This window comes from Natrix helvetica, assembly GCF_964273705.1.
Source record: "Natrix helvetica genome assembly, chromosome: 12".
Lineage (NCBI taxonomy): Eukaryota > Metazoa > Chordata > Lepidosauria > Squamata > Natricidae > Natrix > Natrix helvetica.
This window is the reverse complement of record NC_138556.1, coordinates 15,846,882-15,873,152: the sequence shown is the minus strand read 5'-3', so window position 1 is coordinate 15,873,152 and position 26,271 is coordinate 15,846,882. Positions and strand designations below refer to the sequence as shown.

Genomic DNA, 26,271 nt, shown 5'->3' with positions numbered 1-26,271 from the left:
ATTAAAGTATTTTTTTAAAAAAAAACCTTGTTTATACCATTTTATAGTGTCACACCCTTTTAGGACATTGGAAATGCTGAAATGTACTGAACACTATTTTAATTAAAGAATCCCTCTAGGAAGGGGGTGGGGGGTGAAGATAACAAAGGAAGCCATCAGAAAAATACAGGTAATCCTGATGCTTGTATTTTCCAATGAAACTCTGTGAATAAACTAACAGAAGTGGATGACTGTGAATATGAGGAGGAGAATTTATTTTTCTGGACACAGAGCCAAGAAATATGCCCATTTGTTTCATCCAGATTCTCAAAGACCAATGGTTCATATATCTGTCCTGGGTTATATTGTAAAACAAATAAATAAAAACTTTTAGCTCCTTCATACTTTCAGCAGCATGTTGTTCTTATGTAAATCAGGGATCTCCAAACATGGCAACTTTATGACTTGTGGACTTCAACTCCCAGAATTCCCCAGACAGCATGGAATTCCTCAGACTTCCAACTTCCTTTGGGAATAAAAGTCCACAAGTTGTAAAGCTGACAAGGTTGGAGACCTCTGATGTAAATGAGTGCAAGAATTGTTAAATCAATTTTGAGATTTCCCTTTCTGGATGAATAATAATATATTTTGGGATCGATGGTGTTTTTTTTTTTAAATCACAGCTAAAATCATATTCAGATTTTCCTCTGAGAAGTTGAGGCTCTGATTAGATATTAGCAAAGTTGCTTTATGTTAACCTTAGGCAGGGTGTCTATGCTGTCTGACTCTAAAAAGGAATCTTCCTTCTATGCTTTGTTTTGAAAATTCAAGCAAAGGGAGTGCCAGAGGATGGTGTGTTTGCTGAAAATTGGAAAGGTTAGAAGGGAAAAAAACATATACCAAATTCCTGTTTTGCTTCAAAGGATTGTCTGTGGTCTTAATATATGAAATTGGTCTAGGCCAGAGGAAAGAATAAAGAGATAGATAAAAGAATTTGGGAAAATAAAAGAGGATACAGAAAACAGCTCAATAGAACAGCTCAAGAATTCAAGGGAACAAATTCATGCCAAATTTCCATTAGCTTTTCAATTTCTATTTAGACCCTGCCTCATTCTCTTCTTTACTATAAGGTAAAGATTCCCCTTGCACATATGTGCTAGTTGTTCCCAACTCTAGGGGGCGGTGCTCATCTCCTTTCAAAGCCAAAAAGCCAGCGCTGTCCGAAGACGTCTCCGTGGTCATGTGGCCGGGATGACTAAATGCCAAAAACGCACGGAACGCTGTTACCTTCCCACCAAAGGTGACCCCTATTTTTCTACTTGGGAAGCTGGGTCAAGTAACAGGAGCTCACTCCATTACGCAGTGCTAGGGATTCGAACTGCTGACATTTCTGATCGACAAGCTCAGCGTCTTAGCCACTGAGCCACCATGTCCCTACTTTACTATAGGCACTTCTTCTTCCAACGTTCCTACTTCTTTACTGTAGTGGGGGAGGGGGGGACACAACACAGCAAATATTCTTTTCTAAAGACATTTCCTGTGCCAAACATTGCAGAAACCCATGTCAAAATGGACTCTCTTCTATCTTAAATGGCTTCTTGTCTTCCTCCTAATCTGTCTAGAATGAAAATGGCCTTATATGCATTCCCTTTTGATGCCCTTTTGTTTTCGTGAGACATGGACGGCACTTGAAGAGTTGGAAATAAACACACACACACACACACATATCACACAGAGTTATGAAATATGGGCCATGGCCATGGAGCATGCAGAAGCACTGGGATGGATAGCGAGTTATGTATGGCGTCAGATCAGTGCGTTGCAATTCGGATACATACCGGGATCGAACTGCGGGTTATGCTCATAAATCTAACGGCAATTAGTACAGGCTTCTGGATTAGAGAGGACAGGAAAAGGAAAAGGAAAGGAGCAGGTTAGAGTGCACACGCCATCAGCTGACTCTGGGAGTGGCTGGGCATGGCGGCGGAAGCTGGCCTTTTGCTGCAGCTGCTAGGAAGCGCAAAGGAACCGCAAGCCATTCTATGCTGCAAGAGAGGTGGAGAAGCATTGGCTGCGGGCCACAGATGGAACTCCCCCAAGAGAGGGTTACCCAGTAGGCTTCACAGTCTCAGTTGCTTTCAGCAATGCTTCCCTTGGCCTCCTATCGTGAGGTCAGCCAAGCCAAAACCTCCATGGACCCGGCCGGCCTGAGAGGAGGCAAACTGTAGCCGTCTCTCAGCAGAGCAACTGCTTTTCAAGTCAGCAGCCTAGCTAAGAAGCATGCAAATTGTTCTGCGTCTGATAAAAAAGTTCGTAAGCAGATGAGAATACTGTGAGAGTTAGGGGAACAGGGACTAATCATGGAGGAAAGCCAATTATGTACAAGCTTAGAGGGGTTTGAGTTCACTAAAGGGTGTCTGGGAATTTAAAAGAACCTTCAAGAATCACGAGTTACCTGTGTAAAGTAACAACAGAGTGATACTTGTAGCTTTGAAGAGCCAGATATTAGTGCTTAAACCAGAGGTCCCCAAACTTGGCAACTTTAAGACTTGTGGATTTACAACTCCCAGAATTCAGCTGGAGAATTCTGGGAGTTGAAATCCACAATCTTAAAGTTGCCAAGTTTGGGAACCTCTGCCTTAAACCAAACGTTAACTTTTGCATTAGACTAAATCATATTATTGAAGAATTTGAAATGTGCAAGGAGTTAGAAAGATGGGAAGAAAAGGTTAAGAGGGGAGAGAAAAGAGACAGAAAGAAAGACAGATATCGTTCAATTATTAATATCCACACCCAAGTAAGTTAACTCTCACACAGGGAATTCTCAGTTCCAGAATCTGGGCTATTAAACTAGTATGTATCAGGTGATCACAGGTGATCTTCGTCCCAATATTTCTCTGAACAAGGACACTTGTTTCAATTAATTGAAATAGAAAATGGGGAAGATCGGGTGATGGGGCATTGTCTCTACTTCTTTGTGATCTGAGACTAGGTCAGCCTGTTGTGCAGCCAGCCAGCCAGCCAGTCTTGCCCCTTACCATGGACCTGCGGATCAAGGACAGCCGGCTCTTGGCTTTGTTCTCTGCAAACTCCAGGCTGCTGATATCCTTCAGACGGGCTCGGTATTTGTTCATCTGTTCTACAACAACCAACTCTATGCAACTGGAAAGAGAAAAATCATCAAGAGGGAAAAGTTAGAGCTCGAGGGCCAGAATCTAAGTGATTGCCATATAAAAACCTAGACACAGAGATCTTTCTTGCTGTGAATATTCTAAATGAAAAAAAAATTGGGAGAATCAACCTATGCACGGAACTTCTTCTTCTGAATTTTTCACTTTTGTAAAATGTTCCTCCCCAAATTACGTGAGTGACATCAGTGGAGTTGAACCCGTCATGGCTGGTAGCAAGTCTTTTTTTAATTTTTTTAAAATTACCTGATGGTTTTACTGACATCCTGAGCGCTCTGCAGAGGGTCAGTGGTATCTGGAGAACGGAGGATACAGGGAGCAAAGACAATGGCCAGAGCATTAGCCGACATTCGATTTGTTTCTTCTTGTAGAGCAATCCTAAACAGCGTCAAAACAGAATGGGAACGAAACTTAACTAGAGGTGATGATAGCAACCCTCACTTGTTACAAGGTGGGACAAACCCATAGAGTGGAACCTAAGAATTGACACAGAGGTCAAAGAAAAGAGACAGGGTGAGCGTCAACAGGCAGAGTGAGACAATGGCCGATGCTGGGGAGAAGCAACACTGAGTTTTAACTGTTCCTTCTGTCCCTCCCAGCCATTCTTTTCTCTTGGACGATAGATCTCTGTGTGGCCTACTTTCCGTCCCATATTTCTAAAATTAGTCCAAACCACAGTGCCAGTCACTAGCCTAATGTTTCGCAAACTTGGAAGATGTGTAGACTTTTGACTCCTAGAATTCCCCGACCACTATTATTTATCTATCTTTTTTACTCCCCAGTCATGTCAACTCACTAAAAGAGAACTGCGGTGGCCCACGTGAAATTAACACGGCAATGTAACAAACTGAAAGAACTATCTGCCCTCCAACTTGATCGTGGGGTTAAAAAGGCCTTTTGCTTCGATGTGTGGGCCTTGAGAAAAGCTTTTTGTCAGCCAGAATAACATGTAGAAGTGGCTGGCATTCCTGGGGGGATTATATATTAAGCATGCTTGAAAGCCAGATGAAGATAGGCACAGCTTAACTTTCCAAAGCTCTCTGCAAATAAGCCTGTCTTGGCACACAACTCTGAAAACAGAGCCACCTTTCAAGATTGCAGGTCTCACCCAAAGTTGAACGTGGGAATATACCTGCAGATAAAGCCGACATTCACAAGGAAATCTCTTTATAACCTTATCTTGGCGATTGATACCTGACAAGGTGGAAGATCAGACGTTCCAAGGTATTAAGGTGAGTTCGGGAAAGTTGATCAATGACTGAGTAGACACCACGGATGGCCTCTTTCCTCTCTTGCAAACCTGCAGAAAACAAATTTCACTCATGAATCAAAGGCGAATGTACGTGTCCCAGGATAATATCACAAGAGCCAATCTGGGTCGGTCGCTGAGATCAGAGGTTTGAACTTCCGCTCCCAGTGACTGATGCAGATTGGATCCTCCAACAATTTCATTCAATTTGTCAGGATTGTAGCCTGCTCTGTCTCAGGAATTGAGCATGTTTACAGCAAGCGAAGCTTATAAAATATGATATACACATCTAAACACACATATCTTGCAAGTCCGCTACTGCTCAGGATTTAAGGAATACTCCAGATAGGGAGCCTCTGATGAGCCAAGTTCTGAAAATGCCTTTGAAATTCAAGTGGTGTTCTTAAAGAAGAATGCACTGGGAAATCCTACTGCAATTCAAGGCAGAAGGTGATTTCCATATAACTGAGGGGTTTGAAATATTTAGGTGAAAAATCAGGATATAATGTCTGAAATGCAGAGAAAGAAGGCAGAGTATAAAAGTGGAATTATTGGTTTAGTTTGGGGTCTCATCAAGGAGATATATTGCATTGCAGTGGGATGCCTCAGTACACCATCCAAAGCAGATCCCTAGAAAAAGCATCATTACGGTTTTAGGTTTCAGCGTGATAAAGAATTTTCACAGGTATTTTGTGTAGAAATATTTTCCGGGATACGGGAAAGCAAGCGGAAGAAATAGTGAAGTAGTGGAGAACATAACTTTCTAAGCAGAAACAGACTTGTTTTTTCTCTCTCTTAGCTTCCCTTGTAATGTTTCCTGAAGTCCTATTTCATTCTAGGTGTGACAGTAACTCCTTACCCATGGCTCGCAAAAATTCTTCATAGAGTTCGAATGTCATGAGAGGGTTAGGCAAATCCCTTAGCCATTGCTTGAACACACTGGCAATGACATGGATGTTGTAGTCATCGAGATTCACTCGTTCAATATCTGGTATGGGGAAAGAATGAAAGCAAGAAAATTAAAAGCAAAGGGGGAACAGCAAAAGGAGACTTCACCATATACTCTGACACAGTGCCAACATAAGAATTAAATCATGGTCAAAGTATGGCTCATGTTGTTAGGATGCTGGCTTGACAAGCAAGCAGTCCTGCATTCGAGATCTGAGTGCTGCCACAGTGTGAGGTGAGCTCCCATCCTTTGCTCCAGCTCCTGTCAGGGACCTGAAAGGAGCCCCTAACTGAGTGTACCCAGGGCAATAGTGGCTAATCCTTTCAACCCGGAAGCGCCTTGGTGCCTCCAACACAAGTCTGATGTGATGCAATGGCCTAGGTTCCTTAAGGTAAAGGTAAAAGGTTCCCCTTGCACATATGTGCTAGTTGTTCCTGACTCTAGGGGTCGGTGCTCATCTCTGTTTCAAAGCTGAAGAGCCAGGGCTGTCCGAAGATATTTCTGTGGTCATGTGGCCAGCATGACCTAACGCCAAAGGCACAAGAAACACTGTTACCTTCCCACCAAAGGTGGTTCCTATTTTTCTACTTGCATTTTATTATGCTTTTGAACTGCTAGGTTGGCAGAAGCTGAGACAAGTAACGGGAGCTCTCTCCATTATGCGGCACTAGGGATTCAAACCACCGACCTTCCTGATGGAGAAGCTCAGCGTCTTAGCCAGTTAGCCAGTTCCTTAGCCAGTAGTATAACTGACTGAACTCATAGCTTCCCAGGTCCTACCTAGTCCATCATTTTAATCACTACACCAAACATATTCTCAAACATAAATCAAATATAAACCACAGGTACATATCGGTTTTAGCCTAACATAGAATTAACTACAGGTACTGTATGAGTTCTGCTTCAGCACTGTCTAAATCAAATTGAATACTGTTGATCACCAACATTACATTTTCTGGCCATCATCTGCCCTAAAGTTTTAGCATCTCTAAAATAAACACAGACACCGGGGTGGGGGTGGGGAAACCCCTCACAATAATGAAAGTTTCCCTTCTCTAAGCCTGCTCACCTGTGTCAAGGCCCTGCCGTAACTCTTTGATCTTATTTGTTGATCCAGATTTCCGGTAAATGCCCTCCGTATACAAAGCATGCATTTCTATGTAGCTGGTGAGCTTCTCAAACACTACTGGCACAATCCGTTCTTCGCTGGTCAGGCGAGAGAGTTCGACTCCAAACTGGCGTGAAGAAAGCTCTGGGTCATACTATAAGGACAGGGATAATGCAATAAGCGTTACAAGCGCATCACAGCCCCACTGTCCAAATTCCCACTGTATTTGCCTGGTTCTAAAGCTGCTGAAATGCCAGGACCAGAACAGTCCTGCTTTAAGATTACAAGCTATGCAAAACATAAAGCAAGTATTTAGAGTAATGGAAACATCTCAACACCTTTCCCCAAATCCTTGCTGTCTTTTGCACGGGATTAGCATTTTAGTCATAGTCTCAATTCAGAGCACTGGAGGGGCAGGCAAAGGGGCAGCAGAAAACAAGTCTTTTAACTCCACTGTCTCCCCCAGAGTTTTCTGACTCCCTTGTTTTCTGCTTTACACAATGTGTCGCAGTAGAAATATGAGTGAAGAGTAAGCAGCTAGACGGGTGTTTCTCAACCCTGACCATTTTTAAGATGTGTGGACTTCAGCTCCCAGAATTCCCCCGTTATGTGTGGCATACGGAAATGAGAGAAAACCACGGTACCTTTTTGGAGCATTTTGTTGTCGTCTTCTGGCAGCACTTTCGGTGGCAAGCGTATTTGCACACTGGAATTAAGAAAAATGTATTTAGTGCTGCACATAACAAAATGCAGTGAAATTTTATTGTGTTATACAAGAGCTGACAAGGAGACTCTTAACTGGATTTTGCTGCATAATTAAGCTGTGGAATGTAGCAGGCTAAATGCCTCTCCTCTATTCAGGTTCGGTACTTCGCATAATGCAACTTTCGTTTGGTTCCTTAGTTATAATTATGGTAAAAATTAAAACTATAGTGCAATACTTACTACCGGCCTTTCTCTATTTGGCAAGGCATTTGAACGAAAACTAAAGGAGCTAACAATCTCCCAAGGAAAGGAAATGTAAGCAAGAACAGGAAGAAAAAGACTGCAGGAGGATTAACAGTTTATACCTACATTTGCAAACAGCAGCTCTGTCCATGATCCATATCAAGGAGGAACAGAATTCACAGTAGGTAGGGATGCTATATTGAGTAGCCTTAAAAATGTGGCCATTATGTTCTTCTACCTAGTAATGTCCAAAAAAAAAGCAATTTGACATTTAACAGCAGTTGAAAATAGATCTGAGTATTTACTGTACTGCACAAAAATATTTCATAAACCAGTTACTGTTATTTTTTTAAAAAAATTCTGGCTGGAATGTTGGAAGAGTATTCTTGGCAATGTTGACTATTTCTCAGAAGGTTCAATAATGTCATCCATTTGTTCATTCATTGAATTTCTACCTCACCTTTTGTCTCAACAATGAAAGTCTCTTACAGTGATTTTCAGATAACAAAAATATAACATATCCTTCTTAATCAGACTTGTGATTAATTCCATCCTGTTTTATCCTATCTCAAAAACTGTCAAAACCTTCAGTCACTGAATGCCAACATTGACATACCTGTACTTGCTGCAAACATTTAAACATACATAATTATATAATTTGCAATATAATTTGCTTCATATTAAAGGAGGAAGCATTTCAGCTTACTATGTCTGTTTCCTTCTTTCGTCTCTTCTTCCTTTCTGTTTTTGTCACCTGACAACAAGAGACAATATCAAACAGTTCAGTATTTTTTGAATACTTTGCTTCCATTTGCAAATTTAAATCAGTTTTCTTATATAATCTTTGTTTACAAAGCAAATCAAGGAGCTATTAAAATCAGACAGACCGTTCTTATTTACTGTTTCTTCTCCTGACCAAGATATTCCTATAACACTCAATATTTTATTATGTGGGCACCTCTGAGAACTGAGAGAGTTAACAAGTGTCAAGTAGAATCAAAATTCTGCTGTCATGGCTTCTGGCAGAAACAGGGGTATTTGGAAGGAGATATTAATCTATTTTGTGTAAGTAGCAGAATGACCTACAATTGTCCCTTCTACGGCTTAATACTAACCACTATACCTCTGCACATTTTTCCATGCTGCTTGCTCTTTCCAACATACTTTAAGAACAGAAGCCTTAAAATATGCATGTACATAGACAATTATGATTTGTTCTGTTTTTCTTCACTATGGGCCTTTTTGTAACAGAATGGTACATACACATTCTGGTTACTTCTTCATTTTCAATAGCACATTCTATTTTGTGATCATAAAACGTTTTGCAGGATCCAATCTGGGTTGGTCACCGGGACCAGACCAATCTGACCCACCCTGATTGGATCCTGCAACATTATCCTGCATTTGCCTTCATTCATGATGAAACTTTTTATACATTATTGCAAGCTAGCAAAGTCTATTCGTCAATAACAAGAGACAAGGAAATTATGTGGTGTTAGCAGCATAAAGAACTTTCTGAAAGAGTGCTAATGACCAGATGGCTGCAAGGAATATAAATCTTTCCATCTTCCACCGTTCAGTCAGAACTGAAGAAGCTTCTTGGATGAGAAGTGAAATGTTTTCAAGGAAAAACAAAGTTCAGTTGCCTTTTGAAAAAGCACTTTTGGAACAAGATAGCTGTTCTAACCTAGGCTTCCCAAGAGCATGAAGCAAACTCCTTGTCCCAACAAAAACCCATTTTATTAAATTTACTGTGAATTCTGCTCGTTCACATCCAGCAAAGGGAGGATTTACAGTCACAGACCTTATCTGGCTTGGAGAGCTGCAAAACTTGGCAAGGAGTCTCAGAGAGTCACGAACCAATTAAGCAAACTAATTGTCTCCTGAAAACTCCAGTCCCCTTTCACTCCTTTTATTTCCTCTGGGAGGGGCCATTCAACAGGCTCCAGCTGTTCCTCTGCCTCACTGATGTCTGACTCTGAAGGCAGCTGATAACTGTCAGATGGCTCTGGCCCCCTCTCTGCCTCTGACACAGAGCCCTCATCAGAGCCTTCCCCAGACTCCAGGACTGGCCCAGGTTCCTCCCCAACCTCCTCACTGTTCAAATCTGCTGCCAGCTCTGCTGGCCGCTGGTGGGCCACAACAGTAGCTGATTCTTCACAGAGCATCCAGAACATGGTCCTCCTGTCAAAGGGATGCAATATGAGATTGTGGTTGTGTTGGACCAGTTTACCTTTGCAGCAGAACAATCCAAAGGCATATACTCCATCATGTATTCATCCAGAAACACCTTAAATGTATTGACCCAGACCCTTACGGGGGATTCGCTCCAGTTCCTCTGTTCAAGTTTCATGGTTTTCTCTAGAATCTGCTCAAACAGCGCATAGAGATCCTTGTAGCGGATGCTCTTCCCATCACCCATCTATTAAAACATAGAGAAACAAATGTGAATGTCTGAATGTTCCACAAAGAGGACAGAAATGTATTAAAACGTTCATTCACTAAAATAAACAAACATTAACAGCCAAAGAAAAAACATAAGCACAGTCCTGAAATCAAATAATAGAAAAAGGCAGGCAATAACAGCTAATTGCCTAGAACTCAGCAACACAAGGGGGACACGGTGGCTCAGTGGCTAAGACGCTGACATGTTGATCAGAAAGGTTGACAGTTCGAATCCCCAGCACCGCGTAATGGAGTGAGTTCCCGTTACTGGTCCCAGCTTCTGCCAACCTAGCAGTTTGACAGCATGTAAAAAATGCAAGTAGAAAAATAGGGACCACCTTTGGTAGGAAGGGAACAACGTTCCATGCGCCTTCGGCATTTAGTCATGCCAGCCACATGACCACTGAGACGTCTTCGGACAGCGCTGGCTTTTCGGCTTTGAAATGGAGATGAGCACCGCTCCCTAGAATCGGGAATGACTAATACATATGTGCGAGGGGAACCTTTACCTTTACAGCAGCACAAACATGGGTCTGTGCTTCATTGCATGACAACTGAACGGGCAGGAAAGGTGTTGTGTTGTGTTGTGACACAAGGCTGGTTGGGGAATTCTGGGAGTTGAAGTCCAATCATTTAAAATCTTATCAAGATTGAGAAACACTGCCCCAGGCATTGCTTTATTGAAGTTTGAGGAAACTGCTACTGTAAAAACACACTGCATAAACTCTACTTGCAAAGCTCCAAGTGTCATCTGAGACACTCCCTCTCTTTATAGACATAATCGCACTTCCTATGATATCTTACTAATTTCATTAAGCAAATGACTCATTTGTTTTCATTCCATTCACTATAATTTGGATGATGATACCATTTTTTTCTTGATACTGCACGAAGAAGCATCTTCCTTGAAATGTGCACATTTGACTTTTTTTTGGCCCTTGCATTCTTCCTCCTCCTTTATTTACAAAAGCAGAAAAGTTCTTTTTGTTACATGATACACTATGATCAAGTTAACGAGAAGAAGCAGGAACGTCAGTAATAAATCTAGTTCCGTCTTCCATGAAACTCAATCTATTATCATTGTAAATCATTATCTCCCCAAACATCAAGAGCGGCTTTTGTACAGTTTGGCTGCACCAGGAACTTCTGTCATTAGTACTTAATTTTAAAACATAAATAGTTATTCAACTTACTGCCAAAGCAGAAGAGTAGAAACTAAAGATATTTTGCCGGAATTCTTTCAAAGCTTTTTTAAATACCACATCCACAAGAGTGTCCTTCTTACAGTCTTCGCTGTCCAAATCATTCATCTAAAAAAAAGAAAAGAAATTAAAACTGTTTTTCAAAACTTACCATGTGACAGTTCAATGATGCAGGGCAAGCACACAATTTCCAGGACAGCAGTCAGATGGCTACATGAAGGCTAGCCTGTTTTATTTAATGACCAAACTTTGACTGTCCTTGATGCAGATGTAAACAAAGCTCTCCCAAAGAAGTTACAGAAATAACTTGCTTTATTCTCCCACCAGGAAGAACACCAAAATCCTTCCAGAGGTTTCCATCAAAACAATACATTCTAGACTTATTCAGAAGCAAGGAGACCACTGGACTATGTGCCGTGGTGGTGCAGTGGTTAGAATGCAGTTCAGCAGTTCGATCCTGACCGGCTCAAGGTTGACTCAGCCTTCCATCTTTCCAAGGTGGGTAAAATGAGGAGCCAAATTGTTGGGGAGCAATAGGCTGACTCTGTAAACTGCTTACAGAGGGCTGTAAAGCACTGTAAAGCGGTATATAAGTCTAAGGGCTATTGCTGTTGCTAACTGCTATTCAAGAATGAGAAGGGAAAAACCTGCCCTACTTATGGCTGGTATTTCATTTCATTTTAGTCTGATGTTTCTACTCCAGTCACTTTCTCCTTTCTTACATGTGTTTTGTTGGTTTTCACATTGAAGAGGCGAGAGCTATCGTATTTTTCAGAGTATAATTATGTTGCACTCTGCAAACCTCCCAAAAACGGCCCATTTTTTTTTAAAAAAATGGCATGAATAGCCTTTAGAGGCTTATAGAGTGCTCCTGGAGGCTGGGGGAGGTGGGGCAAAATTGAGCAAAAAATGGGCCATTTTTTGCTCATTTCTGCCCTCCCCAGCCCCCAGGAGCACCCTGAAAGCCTCCTAAAAGCTATGCACGGCCATTTTGGTGAAGGGGTGGGGTTTCGGGAGGCAAAAAATGCTGTATTCAGTGTATAAGATGCACCCAGATTTTCAGCCTCTTTTTTGAGGGAAAAAGATGCATCTTAGACTCCAAAAAATACGGTATTTCTCTTTTAATTAAGCTTTGCTGCTTCAGATACAAAGGTTGCTTGACAAACATATATGGCAAAATATATGCTTGACAAAAATATATGGCAGATAAAAGTCCAACCAGATGTTTCCATGAAGGTCATAAAATCAGCGGCAGGATGCTATTTGGCTTTTGGATGCTATTTGGAACCCTGACAATCAACTTACAAAGATTTCATACTAAAAGTCAATATTGACTCTTAGCAGGTAAAGCTGTCAATTTACGTATGCAGCATGGAATATATACACGTTACCTTTTTCAAGAGGAACTCGTCCATGCTTTTCAAGTCACTGACACTTGTTATGATCTGAAGAGCGTCGTTCTGCCATTGTGCAGGTTCCATAGTTACGTTGCTAATTTTCAGGCTGCGTTTTCGCTTGACCTTTGGAGATGGCTCTTTGTTTTCTTTACATTCCCTTTGATAGATGCCTGACAGTTCGGGACTCCTTGGAGGGCTCAGCTCTGCATGTGCAAAGAAATACAAGTTTTGCTCAGAATTCCTCCGAGAAGAACAAGCAGAACTACCTTCCTAAATCGGGAAAAATCGGAAACACTAAAGATGCGACACATTATTTCTTTAGCATGATGGATAGAAACAGCTCGGGCATGCCTGCCTGAGATTCCCACCTTCCCTGTAGGGAAATCCTAGAAAATGTGGGATTCAAGGCAAGTTAGATAATTCAAAGGAGAACTCTGCTGGTGTCTGGAACAAAGACTTCTGATAACCAGTAAGGAGCAATTCACGAACGTTTTGGATTTCTGATGACATGTAAAAGAACCAGAAGATTATTCATACACCGGGCATGACTGTCAAGAGAAACGATTGAACAAGCACTAAGCTGTTCTTGGATAAAAGTATTTTATGCATTCACAATGTCTCGTGCACAAAGCAGGAGTTGAATTTTGAGATATTTTCCCATTCAATGATTCTGTTACATCTAAAATAAGTCAAAAAGCTGATTTGCCAAGCCAATCTTCCTACTTCTGAAACCCTGAATTACCACTTATTTTTTTGTGTGTCTTTGCAATCTACAAAAGAAACACATTTAAATCTTTATCAGCTGTCTAGCTGACATTTTTATTAAACCGTCTTGGCAAGTTTAAAATGGGAGGACTTCAACTCCCAGAATTCCACCTATCTTAAACTTGTCGAGGTTAAGAAACATTGTATTAAACCACCTGTTTACCTTCTTCAAGCTGTAGACCTGGAATCATGTCTCTTCCTGGGGCATCTTGGTCAGGATAGAGTTCCAGCAGCTCTGACTGGGTCGCAAGCTTCTCCCTGTTTATCTTCTTCTCTCCCTGCCTTCCTTTCCCCCAAAATCTCATCTTGGCTCTTTGAGGTCTAACAAATGACAAATGGAAAGAAAAGTTTACTCAAGCCATGTTGATTATTTTATCCAGGTGCAGAGGCGCACATACCGGCCGAGTGGCAATTAGCCCACAACCTGGCAGTGGGCCGCAGACCACAGGTTGGGGACCCCTGGTCTAACTGAACAAAGGTAGCTTTGCTTATCCTCCGTTCCTCACAATTTCTCTCTTTCAAGCATTATAACTGAAATAGCTTATCTGCATTGTGGGATGGTATTGAAGGGTAAATAGTTTAGTGAATTTTTAAAAATCGCTAAGAAAAAGAAGCACTGCCTCATGTTTAATTCATGCTTGCTTTTTTTTCTTCTTCTTCTTCTTGTTGGAAAATGTGTACCTTCTGTCCACAGCTACGATCTTCTGGGCAACTGGCAGCTGTCCAATCTCTCCTTGAGACATTGCTTTGTGAAGCTTTGCTTGGCCATCGTTGGATGCAGAACGTGGCAGCATCTGCAATAATTTCAAACGTAACAGATGATGGAATCATTTGATATTCTAAGGAGACGCAATTGAGCTCTACAGCACTTTCAATATTTAAGCTGCTTTTTTAAAAAAAGCCCCACTCCCTATGGCAAAGATGCCTTTCATTTGATTGACTTCTCTTCTCCTTGTTTGGATTAAAGCCATAGGCTAGAAGATGCAGCACAGTGTTCCGTTACTATTAATTCAGAAAATCAATACCGAGAGGAATAGGTAAAGATTCCTCTCACACATGCATGCTAGACGTTCCTGACTTTAGGGGGCGGTGTTCATCTCCGTTTCAAAACTGAAGAGCCAGCGCTATCCGAAGACGTCTCCGTGGTCATGTGGCCGGCATGACTAAATGCCGAAGGCACACAGAATGCTGTTCCCTTCCCACCAAAGGTGGTTCCTATTTTCCTACTTGCATTTGTTACATGCTTTCGAACTGCTAAGTTGGCAGAAGCTGGGACAAGTAAAGGGAGCTCACTCTGCTGATTCGAACCGCCGAACTGCCGACCTTGCTGATTGACAAGCTCAGTGTCTTAGCCACTGAGCCGCCGCATCCCTAACTAGCAATACATTAATATAGAATCTTAAAGCAAAAGTAATTGGCTTTTGCATAAAAGTGTGCGATTTCTGAAGGCAGTTGTGGAAGGTATTCCTAAGAAACCTGGCTCCTGGATTTCTGAAAAAAAGAAGAAGTCTGTTTGAAGTAACTTTTGATGCTTTAAAAATAATATTCTCTTTGATGTATACATGGAAACTGCCAGTTGGTGAATGTTGTCTCCACTTAAAATTTCTCATATATTTAATAGTTCACCTTTTGGGGGTGGGGGGGTAGGGGGAGGAGATCTTTCAATTATTATAAACAATATAGAAACTGATATACACGAGTCACTGCTGAAACACCTGAACACTCAGTGAGGAACAGATCATCATAGAGAAAAATCTATCCATGATGGTTGTTAAGACTCAGCACAGACTTGCTGGCACATAATCAATAATTCAAAATCTAGATGAGTAGTAAACTTTCAGAAAAATGACAGCTCAAAAGGAAAACAAGGTGTGTGAGAGGTCATTGTATTCCAGCGCTCAAGAATCAATTGCAATTACAATAATTACTTTACGGTGATAATACTGAGGATGGTGATTCACTTAAATATGTTTTTCAGATAAAATGTTGTGCTGAATCTGCTAGAACAGGACTGTGAATTACTGCCCTCCAGATATAATTTCATCTCAGCAGGGAATGCTGACAGGTCAAATGAATGGCAGGATGTGGCACATATCCATTGGAAAAGCAGCATTAGTTAATGCAAAGGAAAGGGCTTCTAATAAAAGTCTTTTCAGGGTTTTACCACTGTCCTATTTTGAAAAATACAATTCACCGAAAATGGTGGGGAAATTCTGATAAATAAAGGGACCAAAGCATCCGCTAGAATCTGTTTCCAGGTACCCATCTGGGAAACCACTCTTACATCTTTAGCTGCTATGCTTCGATTTTTTTCTCAATTCCAAGAAGAAAGAGTAAGCCCTTATAGCCGGTTTTATTTTCGGGGGTCACTTGCAAAAATGGAAAAAAGAAATACGATCCATTTCCACCCTTTAACAAAATGATGAATTGTAAAAAAATTCGTCTCCAACTGCAATCAACAGACATAATAGCAGGAACAGCATAATCTCCTAATTCTTCTGCAGGCTGAAGGAGATAATTTGGGAGCTATACTTCCATAAAGATTTTTTTTTAAAAAAAGATATTCACCCTCTGTCTCTTAAACAAGTGGATATAAAACCTGCTTCAGTTGCATTACTGGGGACAAAAAGCAAAATCCAGACAAGTTCTGGCTCTTACAGAATGCTAAAAAATTCAAAATATTTCAGGTTCCTTTAAAAATAAACCCATGTTGTGTCTCTTATCTCTGTGATATTCAGTCATGGGCATGCTTAAATTGGGATAGTGGCAGTCATCCTAACCTTCCCTCCAGGCCTCGCCCACGCCAATTGGTCAGCTAACCAAAAGCAGTCTAGCTGACATTTAATAATGAAAAAGAACGATCAATGCCAAACATATTGTAATGTACTCAAAGACAATGAGCAACGTGCAAAAAAATAATGGGAAAAACAGGGACTTGGGAAGCTTTTGTTCACCCACAACTGGTGTGGAGGCGATAACCTATTTCTTCCTCTTCGTGACATTAATCAACGCTTTTCTAGCAAAAGAGAGCTCCTTAAATGACACACCTCTTATGCTGAAAGCTCAGAATAAACAACCTTCGTTTCATGTGCTGAAAATATGCACCAATGTGACCTGATTAAAAGCAGCCTTAGCAAATACGAGCCATTAATTTTCTGAACAGTAATGAGCTGCAGGACTATTTATCACGTCTAACAAGACAGTTGATCAGTCTTTTCCGAACAACTAGGACAGACAGGCAAAATAAAAACACAAAATCTAGCAACAATAAAAGAAAACCTTCAACAAAACGCAGAGGGCAATTTTAAACACATTTGAGCAACATTACATATGTCCGAGCAATATGTATATGTACATTTGAGCAATATTCCATATCCGAGCAATATTCCATATGACATTTAGACATCTGTAATTCACCGTTCGCACGGAACAGCGGTCATGAAATTCAGCATAAACTTAAAGAGCAAGAGATTGAGGGTGCATGCAGATGTAAGTAGTTGTGCTAAACCACTACTGGAAAAAGCTGATGGGGCCCCAAGAGAAGCATGGAAGGAGAAAGGATGCAAGATAAGTGAAGATCTAGGAGCTATTTGCATGCAGGTGGCATCTGTTAAAATGGTGGCAGGAGAATCGGAAGAGTGTTTTGAAAAAGTGGCAGGAATGAGGTTCCTTCTGAGGAAAGAGTTCTCCAAGCAAAGAGCGAATGAACCCAGCACCTTGACGTCTCAACCACGATTCCCAGTCTGAAATTAGTTAATGTTGGTGGAAGCAGCACTGTAACTTCCAAGAACACAGCCCATCCTCTCGGATTGTGCAATCTGAAGCAACTGGGCTTCACTTTCCCTACCGTTTCTGCCCGAAAGAATTTTATAATCTTCCCAAAGAGGATGAATTAAACGGGAATGTGATCTCGCATGCTCTTCAACCTCTTAATGGGAGTAACAGATCTCTTCAGCAAGCAGGAAAGTTCATTCAGATGAAAAATGCTTTTCAAAGCATTTTATTCATGATGTCCCCCGACTCTAAATCCCATCTAACCTTTACATTTTCTGCAAGCCATATTTCTAGCTACTCTACTGAAGGTTGCATTTCATCCCAAAGTAGAGTCTAGGCTGGTTCTATCTTCTACTTTAAACAGGATAGAAGGTTGGAAACTGGCAAGCTTAGAAATAGAACACAGGTAGTCCTTGACTTACAATTGAGCCCACAATTTCTGTTGCTGAGGGAGACAGTTGTTGAGTGAATTTTCCCCCATTTTACAAGCTCCCTGCTCACATTTGTTGAGTGAATCACTGCAATAACACGGCGGATGGAAGAATTTGGCTCCCCCATTGTCTTTGCCCGTCAGAAAGCCGCAAAAAGTGATCACTGCGACCGTCGTAAATATGAGTCGGTTGCCAAGCATCTGAATTTGGATCACGTGACAATGGGGGCGTGAAAAATGGTCCTGAGTCACTTTTTTCACTGCCCTTGTAACTTTGAGCAGTCACTAAATGGACTGTTGTAAGCCAAGGACTACCCGTACGCTGCCTACTCCAGCTTTACCTGCTGGAAACTCAGTGTGTCGGTGGGAGTATGACTGCAGGGACCTACTGAAGAAACCATGGCTGAAGGATATTCCTAAATCTTGACACCGAGAGGGGTCAGCGTTGGGCGACTGTGTTCTTAGAGGATACTATCCAACAATATCCCTTACAGGATGGGAGAGACAGCAGGAGAAGGTGTCAGTTCTGCTGAGGGTTAGCCAAGAAATGCCCCGTTCCCCACTACGACTGCTTGTGGAATATATTACCATTTCAGAATCACTATGACAGGGCTGCCCGAGCCTGACTGCACAACCGGGCTCAAGGTGAGGTGGATGCTCAAAGGAGAGAAGGAACTCAAGATTGTCATCACAATCCTCTTCCTCTGTATCCCCCTCCCAATCAGCAAAAGCACCTCTAGTCAAGAAATTGGAGCGTGTCCGTGCCATGCGGGCTTTCTTTCTATGGACGGGCCGAGCAACCTGCTTGACACCAAATGATAAAACAGATGATATGAAATGAACGAACGAACCAAACCAAACAAAAACAACCCCCACCCACCCACCCCCACCACACAAGTCAAAGGATAAGGAACATGGAACCATAAGGGTATTTTAAAAATACAATAATTTTCCGAGGGCATCGTTTGTTTAAACAACGTGATAAATTGGATCCCAACCAACAATGAAGGACAGCAGAAATAAAGGGGGGGGGGGGAGAGAAACACTTAGGGGAAAAGTAGAAATGATGCCTTAATTGCCCTTTAATATCGTTTCGATGATGAGCTTCACTTCAAACAGAACATGGACCTGGTTCTCAGTGAAGTGCGGCTGAGTTGCACATCAAAATGCAAGGGGAGATTCACCCTGGCACAAAATCCAGATAATCTGATGCCAGAGAGAAAATATGCCACTCGATTCTCCCTTGTTTTCTTGTTGGAATACTCAATTATGGGAACCCCTGCTTGCAATCTGAAGTGTGCAGCTGAGAAACAGGTTTGATACCACATAAAAACTAGGTCAGCAATGCAAAAAAAAAAAAAAAAGTACTGTGGTATATAGCACTCTTTAATCTTACATCTGCTTTCCAGCTGATATTCCTTCCTACAGATCATTGCATGCTAGCGGTATTGGTGGTTTGGGGAGACAGCTGGGAGAAATAGGTGATTTACTGCTGAAAAAAATTGGTTTCTTACCTCTCCTCTATCTGTTCTGGGAAGTTTCAGTGGCTTTTTCTGTTCTTCTTTTGGAAGAGGCGGAGGTGCTGAAGATCCTTTATTCAAGCTAAAAAAACCAAAACGATTGCAAACTTACTTGCAGTAGACGATATACAGGCATAGGTTGTTAGCATGGGAAAGCAGCGATCAATGTCCTATAAAGCTATTGTATGCGGTTTCCCCTAGAACAGCAAATACGGTGCCTTATAATTATACTTCTATTTGGTTCAATTATCTAGAACCGTGATGGTGAACCTATGGCCAGTTGTCACCCCAGCCTAGCTCCACCGTGCATGCATATGTACCTCCCGCCAGCCAGCTGGTCTTTGGATCTTTGCCGCGCATGCGCGGGACGCATGTGGGGGATGTGCATGTGCGCTTGCATTGCATTTTGGGGCCTCGCGCAGTGCCCTGTTTTGGTTTCCAGGTTGGTGCAGGAGGCCTTCCAGGCCCAAAACGGGGCGTGGGGGCTCTGTGCGAGACCCCCCTCCCGTGCCCAGTTTTGGGCCTGGAAAACCTCCTGCACCAACCTGGAAGCCAAAAATGGGCAAGGAGGGATAGGGTGTATGCGCAGAGGAGTGCGGGGGTCACACATGAATGCACGGTGGTCGCAGGGGCGGGGCACGCAGGGGGTCACGCACACATTGGCACGCGATGACAAAAAGGTTAGCCATCACTGATCTAGAGAATGGGTGGTCAAAGTTTTGAGCTTAAAGGAATATTAAAGGAATATCTATGGTTTTGCTTGTAAGATTTGAGCAAAGTAGGAGTCTCTATTTTGTAAACATTGAATGGAATGGAGAGAAATTCAAGGCCAAGAAAAGAACAGCCAAACGTCTGTTAACTTGAAAATACAGGAGGATCTGAACCTTGGGAGTGACATAAATATGAGGGGCCCTTGGTGCTCTTGGAGGTTGGTTGTATTTTTGCAGAGTTTTCATTACCCAACTAGGAACACCAAGGCACTGATGATATTACCTAGACTGGTAATGAAATGTCTTGCAAGAAAACAACCAACCTCAGAGAGTACAAAGGACCCTTCATTTTTATCCTGAGCTACAAATACTCTCCTCTACTACTGACAAATATAGAGGAGATTTCATGTGTGTGGAAGGAGGGAGGGAGAGGGAGATTTACATTCATGCCTGCTATGAAGCCTTGACACTCTGACTGTCTCTCTCCCTCCCTCCCTCTTATTGATTTTCTTTTAAGGTTGCTAGTTTCAAGGAAGATCCAAGTAGCAGTTTTATGGAAATGTAACATACAAGCATACAGTATCGTACTCACGTATTGCCCAAATGAGCATCCTTTGGTGTAAAGAAAAGGGAACCAACTCTAGTTTCCTTAGAAGAGCTTTCCTTGCCTTGGCTAGGGATTCGAGGCAGTCTGAATCGTTTTTCCCTCGCAGGTAGATTGCTGACACTTTCCCGAGACTCGGCACTCATTTGCAAATTCAACCAATCTGTTCCAACAGACTTCAGGATGACTGGAGCCTGGCTGTCCTTTTTCTCTGGGATTTTTTCTTTCAGATGGCAAATAGGAGGACTTCCTTTTTGGGGGCCAGTAGGAGATTTAAGGACCACCGATGAGGTGGCGCCTGCATTTGTTGCAAGTCTTAGTTCTCCTTCCTTGACTTGAGGATGGGCGATGAGTAGAGGCGGACCTCTGTCCATTTTCTTTGGTGAGGTGAGAGGGGTCCCATGGCAAGAGTCCCGAATCCTATTCTGTTCACTCACTTGTCTATGAAGCTCTTCAAAAACCTTATGCTGCTTCTCCAAAATTTCGGTCTGTTGCCGTATTTGTTCCATCATCTCTTTTTCGTTCTGCATCTGTTTTCGTTTCCGGCGTTCTTCTTTCTCAACATTTAACTTCTCCAACTTTTCGATAACCGTATCCGAGAGATGCATTTCTGTAGCTGGGAGTTCTCCACCGCCGGACATTTGACCATCGTGGTGTAAGGCTGTGCTCTGTGTGATCCTTTCCAGTTGAGGATGTTTTTTGGTGTCTGGGAAATAAAAATTGCTTCCCATTTCCATTTGTTTGTTTCTTAGATTATTGTCCCTCACTGAATGGCCAACTTTCAACTTGTCCTGGGGCGGAAGATAAAATGTAGGCAAACTACTAGAAATTAATGATTCCCTTGGATGCTTGTTGGAGACGACGTCGTACGAGTCACAAACCGAAGGCCGCTCTTTAACAGCAAGGCAGTCAAGTAATTCAGAACTTGAGATTGACCTCTTTTTTTCGGTCACAGTTTTATTTATAGTAGCAGCAGCAAATTTGGAGATGTCTTCATCATCATCATCGTCATCATCAAATCTCGGACTACTGTGTAGTGATTCTCTGGGATGTACGTTGTGATCCAGAGACGAGAGGAGGTCCCGGCTTAGGTTCTCTAGACTTCCGCGAGAGCTTTTGCTCTCTGGAGTTCTTCGAGGAGAGGGCATCCCTTCAGAAGCGAAGTCAGGGGACAACTGGTGCTCCTCGGATGGCGAGGTTCCGCTGGTGGATCGAACCTTCAGCAACTCCAAGCTAAAAATGGCTTGTTCCAGTTCGCGCATCCGCCTGCTCTCTCGCTTTGCACGAACACCTTTTTTGGGGTTGAGGTCTTCCAGGGACTTTGGTCTTTCTCTGAAAAGAACTTCCTCTTCCATGCTCATTCCACTCTGGCTGTTGGCCCTCTCGTGATGCTTGTGAAAGGAATTTGATGGGTCTATTCTATTGTCCGTAACCGATGTGTAGCCTTCGACAGCTTTCACTCTGTTTTCCAATGAATTATCTTCCCATTCAGAAGGGTCTGAATCCTTAATACCTGAGTTATACCCTAGTATTAATTGATCATCTTTCCTTGTTAGTCTATTCTTTAGTGATGCTTCACTCAACCGCTGCTCTCTTAATGTGGTAAACCTGTTTAAAAGAAGAAATAGATGGAGAAAGAGCTCAGTTATGACCACAAATTTGTCAGCCTTCCTTTCATTTTGACCTTTTCCCATTAACTTCCCATTCTGTTTCCTCTAATAAACAGGTAACGGTAAAGGTTCCCCTTGCACATGTGCTAGTTGTTCCCGACTCTAGGGGACATCTCCGTTTCAAAGCCGAAGAGCCAGCGCTGTCCGAAGACGTTTCTGTGGTCATGTGGCCAGCATGACTGAACACCAAAGGCACACAGAGTGCTGTTCCCTTCCCACCAAAAGTGGTCCTTATTTTTCTACTTGCATTTGTTACATGCTTTCGAACTGCTAAGTTGGCAGAAGCTGGGACAAGTAAAGGGAGCTCACTCCGTTAGCGGCATTAGGGATTCGAACCGCCAAACTTCCGACCTTTCTGATCAACAAGCTCAGTGTCTTAGCCACTGAGCCACCGCGTCCCTTTTCTCTAATAAATAGGAAGCATCAAACATGCATAAAGCTACATGGATATTTTTAGTACATCCCACAGTTCTCCTGATGATGGAACATGCTTTTTCTCATATATCAAGAAAAGGTTATATCTTTTTTTTTCTGTTCCAGTGCAGTTTATATAAAGGCAACAACTGATATGATTGCAATTATTTTTAAACCAGGATTTACTGCAATGGGTGAAGCTTTACGTACAGCTTAGTACTATCCATTAACCCAGTTCTTCCTCATCTTAAGTACTTTCCGATGAGCAACTCCTAGGATTCTCCAATCAGGATGGCCATTGTATCAAGGTTGGGGGAGACTATATGGACCACAATCCTCATTCACACAGTGACTATGGTGGTTGAGCAAAGCCGATTACACTGGTTGACTGGGGAAGTTGCAGTCCACACATGTTGAATGCAGCAGATTATGGAAAGCCTATTATGCTAGTAGCTTACAACTTCATGTCCCCTTTAGAACTGTTAATGAATCCTTAATTAATAATGTTAAGAGAAGGGATGGTAATTCCCAGGTGCAAAGTGTATGTATAACTGTTTGACGTATGATCTCTCCTCAAATCTTTATTTTCATAATATACCAGCAATAATACATCTGCGTGTGATCTGGGTTTACTGCAATGTGTGAATCTAGCCATTATGATTGATCAGCCATAAGATATAGCTTGCCCTACTGTAGTCCAACTAAGGAAATAGCCATTTCTTCTACACACTACAGGGAACAAATGATATGCATATGAATCCAGATAAAAGGTTTATCATACTGTAAACCAAATCACTAGAGGGCACTGAACCAATAATTGTAAGTTTTGAAGCTAGGTAAAAGAGCTATTTTTATGCAGCAGCATCAGAACATGATCATAAAGAATTAAATGTGTTTGTTCTATTTAAATATCTCTTTTATCACCCAGCCAGTCCCAATAATTCCCAAGGTCTTCTTCCATTTGGACAGGTGTCTCCTGACCAAAACATGGCATGGCTTACCTCTGCCGTGCTTTGTAGCCTCTATAGGCTGCTTGCAACAAAATGATTTTGTTTCTCTTGGCCCTGTAGAGAGTCCTCGTGCGGTAGCTCCGCCAGTGCGCCTGGATAGAGGTTGCCGCAGCATGCCTACGTCTTAGGCGGTCCCGCCAAGAGCTCTGGATAATGAAGCCTGCAATACGCATCTGCTGGAATCTTCGCCGGGCCATGTAACCTCGCCAGTATGCCTGAAGGACCACAGCAGCTTGCTCTAAAAAGGCTGAATGGTTCAGGGACTCTGCCTCTGTTTCAGCTTGCTTCCTTCTCTGATAATGACGCCAACAACGCTGCCCAGGGAATTTAAAAGAAAAAAAAGGGAGGGAATACTTTATTAACACAATAATGAGCTTTTAGCCAAAGCCGTTAGCTGGAATAGTTCTTCTTAAGACTTTTCTAACCCTTAAGTACTAATTTCTAATATTAAAGGTAAAGGTTCCCCTTGCACATATGTGCTAGTTGTTCCCGACTCTAGGGGGTGGTGCTCATCTCCATTTCAAAGCCGAAGAGCCAGCGCTGTCCGAAGACATCTCCGTGGTCATGTGGCCGGCATGACTAAATGCCGAAGGCGCACAGAATGCTGTTACCTTCCCACCAAAGATGGTCCCTATTTTTCAACTTGCATTTTTACATGCTTTCAAACTGCTAGGCTGGCAGAAACTGGGACAAGTCACGGGAGTTCACTCCGTTACATAGCGCTAGGGATTCGAATCACCGAACTGCTGACCTTTTGATCAACAAGCTCAACGTCTTAGCCACTGAGCCACCGCGTCCCCTAATTTCTAATATTACGACAATCCAATTAATTACAAAAAAATTATGTTTACTGGCATTTTAAAGCAAGTGTTTTAACGCAGACAGACGTACATACCAATCCATACAAGAATGTTATTCTGACAGTGAGGATGAAGAAAGATATTCCGTTAAAGAAGTGTTAGTAATTTTCTCGCACGTGGTATGAATACATTGAATAAAGCCCTCCATTTCTAAAGAAGGATGGCTTAAGGTTTGATGCATTGTGTGAATCCAGAAAAAAAGATAAATTCAATAATTAGGTTAACTGTGTTGTTTAAAGGCGGGTTATCTATGTTGAGAGTAAGGTAAACATCCCCAGGGTTTAAGTTTAAGGGCAGCATATAGTTGACCCCCACCTGTATGATCACAGCAGCCTCCCTCATGCTCAGGAACTGCCTCCGGTACAGCATTGTCTGGAACCAGCTCTGCAATAAGATAATCCTCCGCAAGACCTCCTCATGCAACAATCCTTGTAAAAGCTGTCGCCCCTGTTCCTTCATGAACACCTGATGGGCAATTGAACAATCACAATTCAGGTCCTTCCTTTTGCATATTAGCAACCTGACACACTTATGTGCAGTCAGCCCTGGCACCATTTTCCCCTGGCACCTTCAGGGCTGCCCCAGTGGAGATGAGTCAAGCTGTGGGAACGGGAAGGGGTGGGGGGAGGTAGAGATAGCTGGGGAGGGGGAGAGGACTGTAGCCAAAATAAAATTCTTTCCTCTGAGAACCAAGGACTTTCCCACCAGGGGTGAGGAGGTGGGATCTGAGACCAAGTGACCCTTGGACTGTGACCTGATTGGACCATCTGATCGACTGCATGGGCAGAGGGAGGAAAACTTTGCTTTTAACTAGAGGGAAACCTGAGGGGGGGTTTAGAGCCAACATGACACATTTATACATCTATACTATCTATTTATCCTCATGTGTCTGAAGGCCCACCCTGATTCTTCCAGTCTCTTTTTACAGAGAGATTAATTCGGTTCTAATCATCCCTCAGATATAATTATAAAAAGATGGGCTCTTTGAAATCCAAGCTGAAATCCAAGTTACTTCAGGATTTTTTTTAAGGATGCATGAGGAAAGAACATCCCCAAATCCCCCTTTGAAAAGTGTCTAGAAACAGTAGCTGGACCTTACCATGGTTTGCCCGACTTGGAAACTATCTGAGTTGGTCTTTGTCTTTTTGAAGAAGCCTTCAATATTCTGCTTAGATGGGACAGTGCCTCGTGGGAGAAGTACATGGAAGTGGTCTACAAAATCCTGGCAATTTAGACACAACACCACCATATTGTTACATTTATAAACTCTTCATAAGTCAAACATAAAAGGAGATCAAGTTAACAAACTGCATATAAAGTTTTCAATACACAAATGTTTATATCCCTTGAATCTTGAAGAAATACAAATAGGCGGAGACAGCTCACAAGAAATACTGCCACATACAACTCTGTAAATTTGGAAGTAGGTTTGGATTTACAAATAGCTCCAGCAACAACATGGCATATATTTTTTTAGGTCTTTAAAAAAATAAAAAATAAACAAAACTAATTAAACACAGCCAGCTCAACTGCTTTCAGATTCTTTATACTAGCACCATAACCTTTCAGAGAATCGAGAAAGAATAATCTCACCTGGAAAGAATATTTGCAGCTATATCCTGACTGTCGAATGCGCACTGTCTCAAGCATTCCAGTGTACCGCAGCTGTCTAAGCACCAAGTTATCGTTGAACCTCAAGGGGAGCTGGAAAAGCAAAATATACAGTTTGAGCCAACTCGCCTACAGAACCAGCTATGCATGATATAACTCGTTTCTAGGTTTGCGTGTTTTTAAATGGAGCCAAGACACTTTCAAAGTAGCAAATCGTCCCACTTTCTAACAGTGTTGTACAGTTTTGTCCCCATTATTACTTAGAAAAGAAACTGAATCAGTCGCAAAACAGAATATGCAATCATCTACGAGCGTGGCTTAATGTCTATCTTGACGTGAACATCTATGCAGATGTTAATCCTGTGCCATATTTAGCAACAAAAAGGCAACAGGAAGTTAATAGCATTGCTTATGAAATCAGGAACATTGTATCACGAT

At 42.1% G+C, this 26,271-nt stretch overlaps 1 protein-coding gene across 6 annotated transcripts in view; it reads right to left on the bottom strand.

Moving 5' to 3' along the window:
* The window catches only part of MYO9A (myosin IXA), a 98,714-nt gene that overhangs the window by 6,563 nt on the left and 65,880 nt on the right, over positions 1-26,271 (bottom strand). For 4 of the 6 annotated variants that reach the window (XM_081964462.1, XM_081964466.1, XM_081964465.1 and 1 more), the window contains 20 exons: positions 25,816-25,926; positions 25,322-25,444; positions 24,538-24,687; positions 23,354-23,676; positions 20,257-21,876; positions 18,949-19,036; positions 18,023-18,238; positions 13,912-14,024; positions 13,394-13,551; positions 12,460-12,668; positions 11,060-11,176; positions 9,655-9,843; positions 8,128-8,175; positions 7,548-7,659; positions 7,118-7,179; positions 6,435-6,627; positions 5,276-5,404; positions 4,362-4,467; positions 3,414-3,545; positions 3,018-3,141 (listed from right to left, as the gene is read on the bottom strand). In XM_081964462.1, the coding sequence (XP_081820588.1) occupies positions 3,018-3,141; positions 3,414-3,545; positions 4,362-4,467; positions 5,276-5,404; positions 6,435-6,627; positions 7,118-7,179; positions 7,548-7,659; positions 8,128-8,175; positions 9,655-9,843; positions 11,060-11,176; positions 12,460-12,668; positions 13,394-13,551; positions 13,912-14,024; positions 18,023-18,238; positions 18,949-19,036; positions 20,257-21,876; positions 23,354-23,676; positions 24,538-24,687; positions 25,322-25,444; positions 25,816-25,926 (4,323 nt within the window). The remainder of the gene's footprint in view (positions 1-3,017; positions 3,142-3,413; positions 3,546-4,361; positions 4,468-5,275; positions 5,405-6,434; positions 6,628-7,117; positions 7,180-7,547; positions 7,660-8,127; positions 8,176-9,654; positions 9,844-11,059; positions 11,177-12,459; positions 12,669-13,393; positions 13,552-13,911; positions 14,025-18,022; positions 18,239-18,948; positions 19,037-20,256; positions 21,877-23,353; positions 23,677-24,537; positions 24,688-25,321; positions 25,445-25,815; positions 25,927-26,271) is intronic. The other 2 variants (XM_081964464.1, XM_081964467.1) reach the window with 2 other exon arrangements.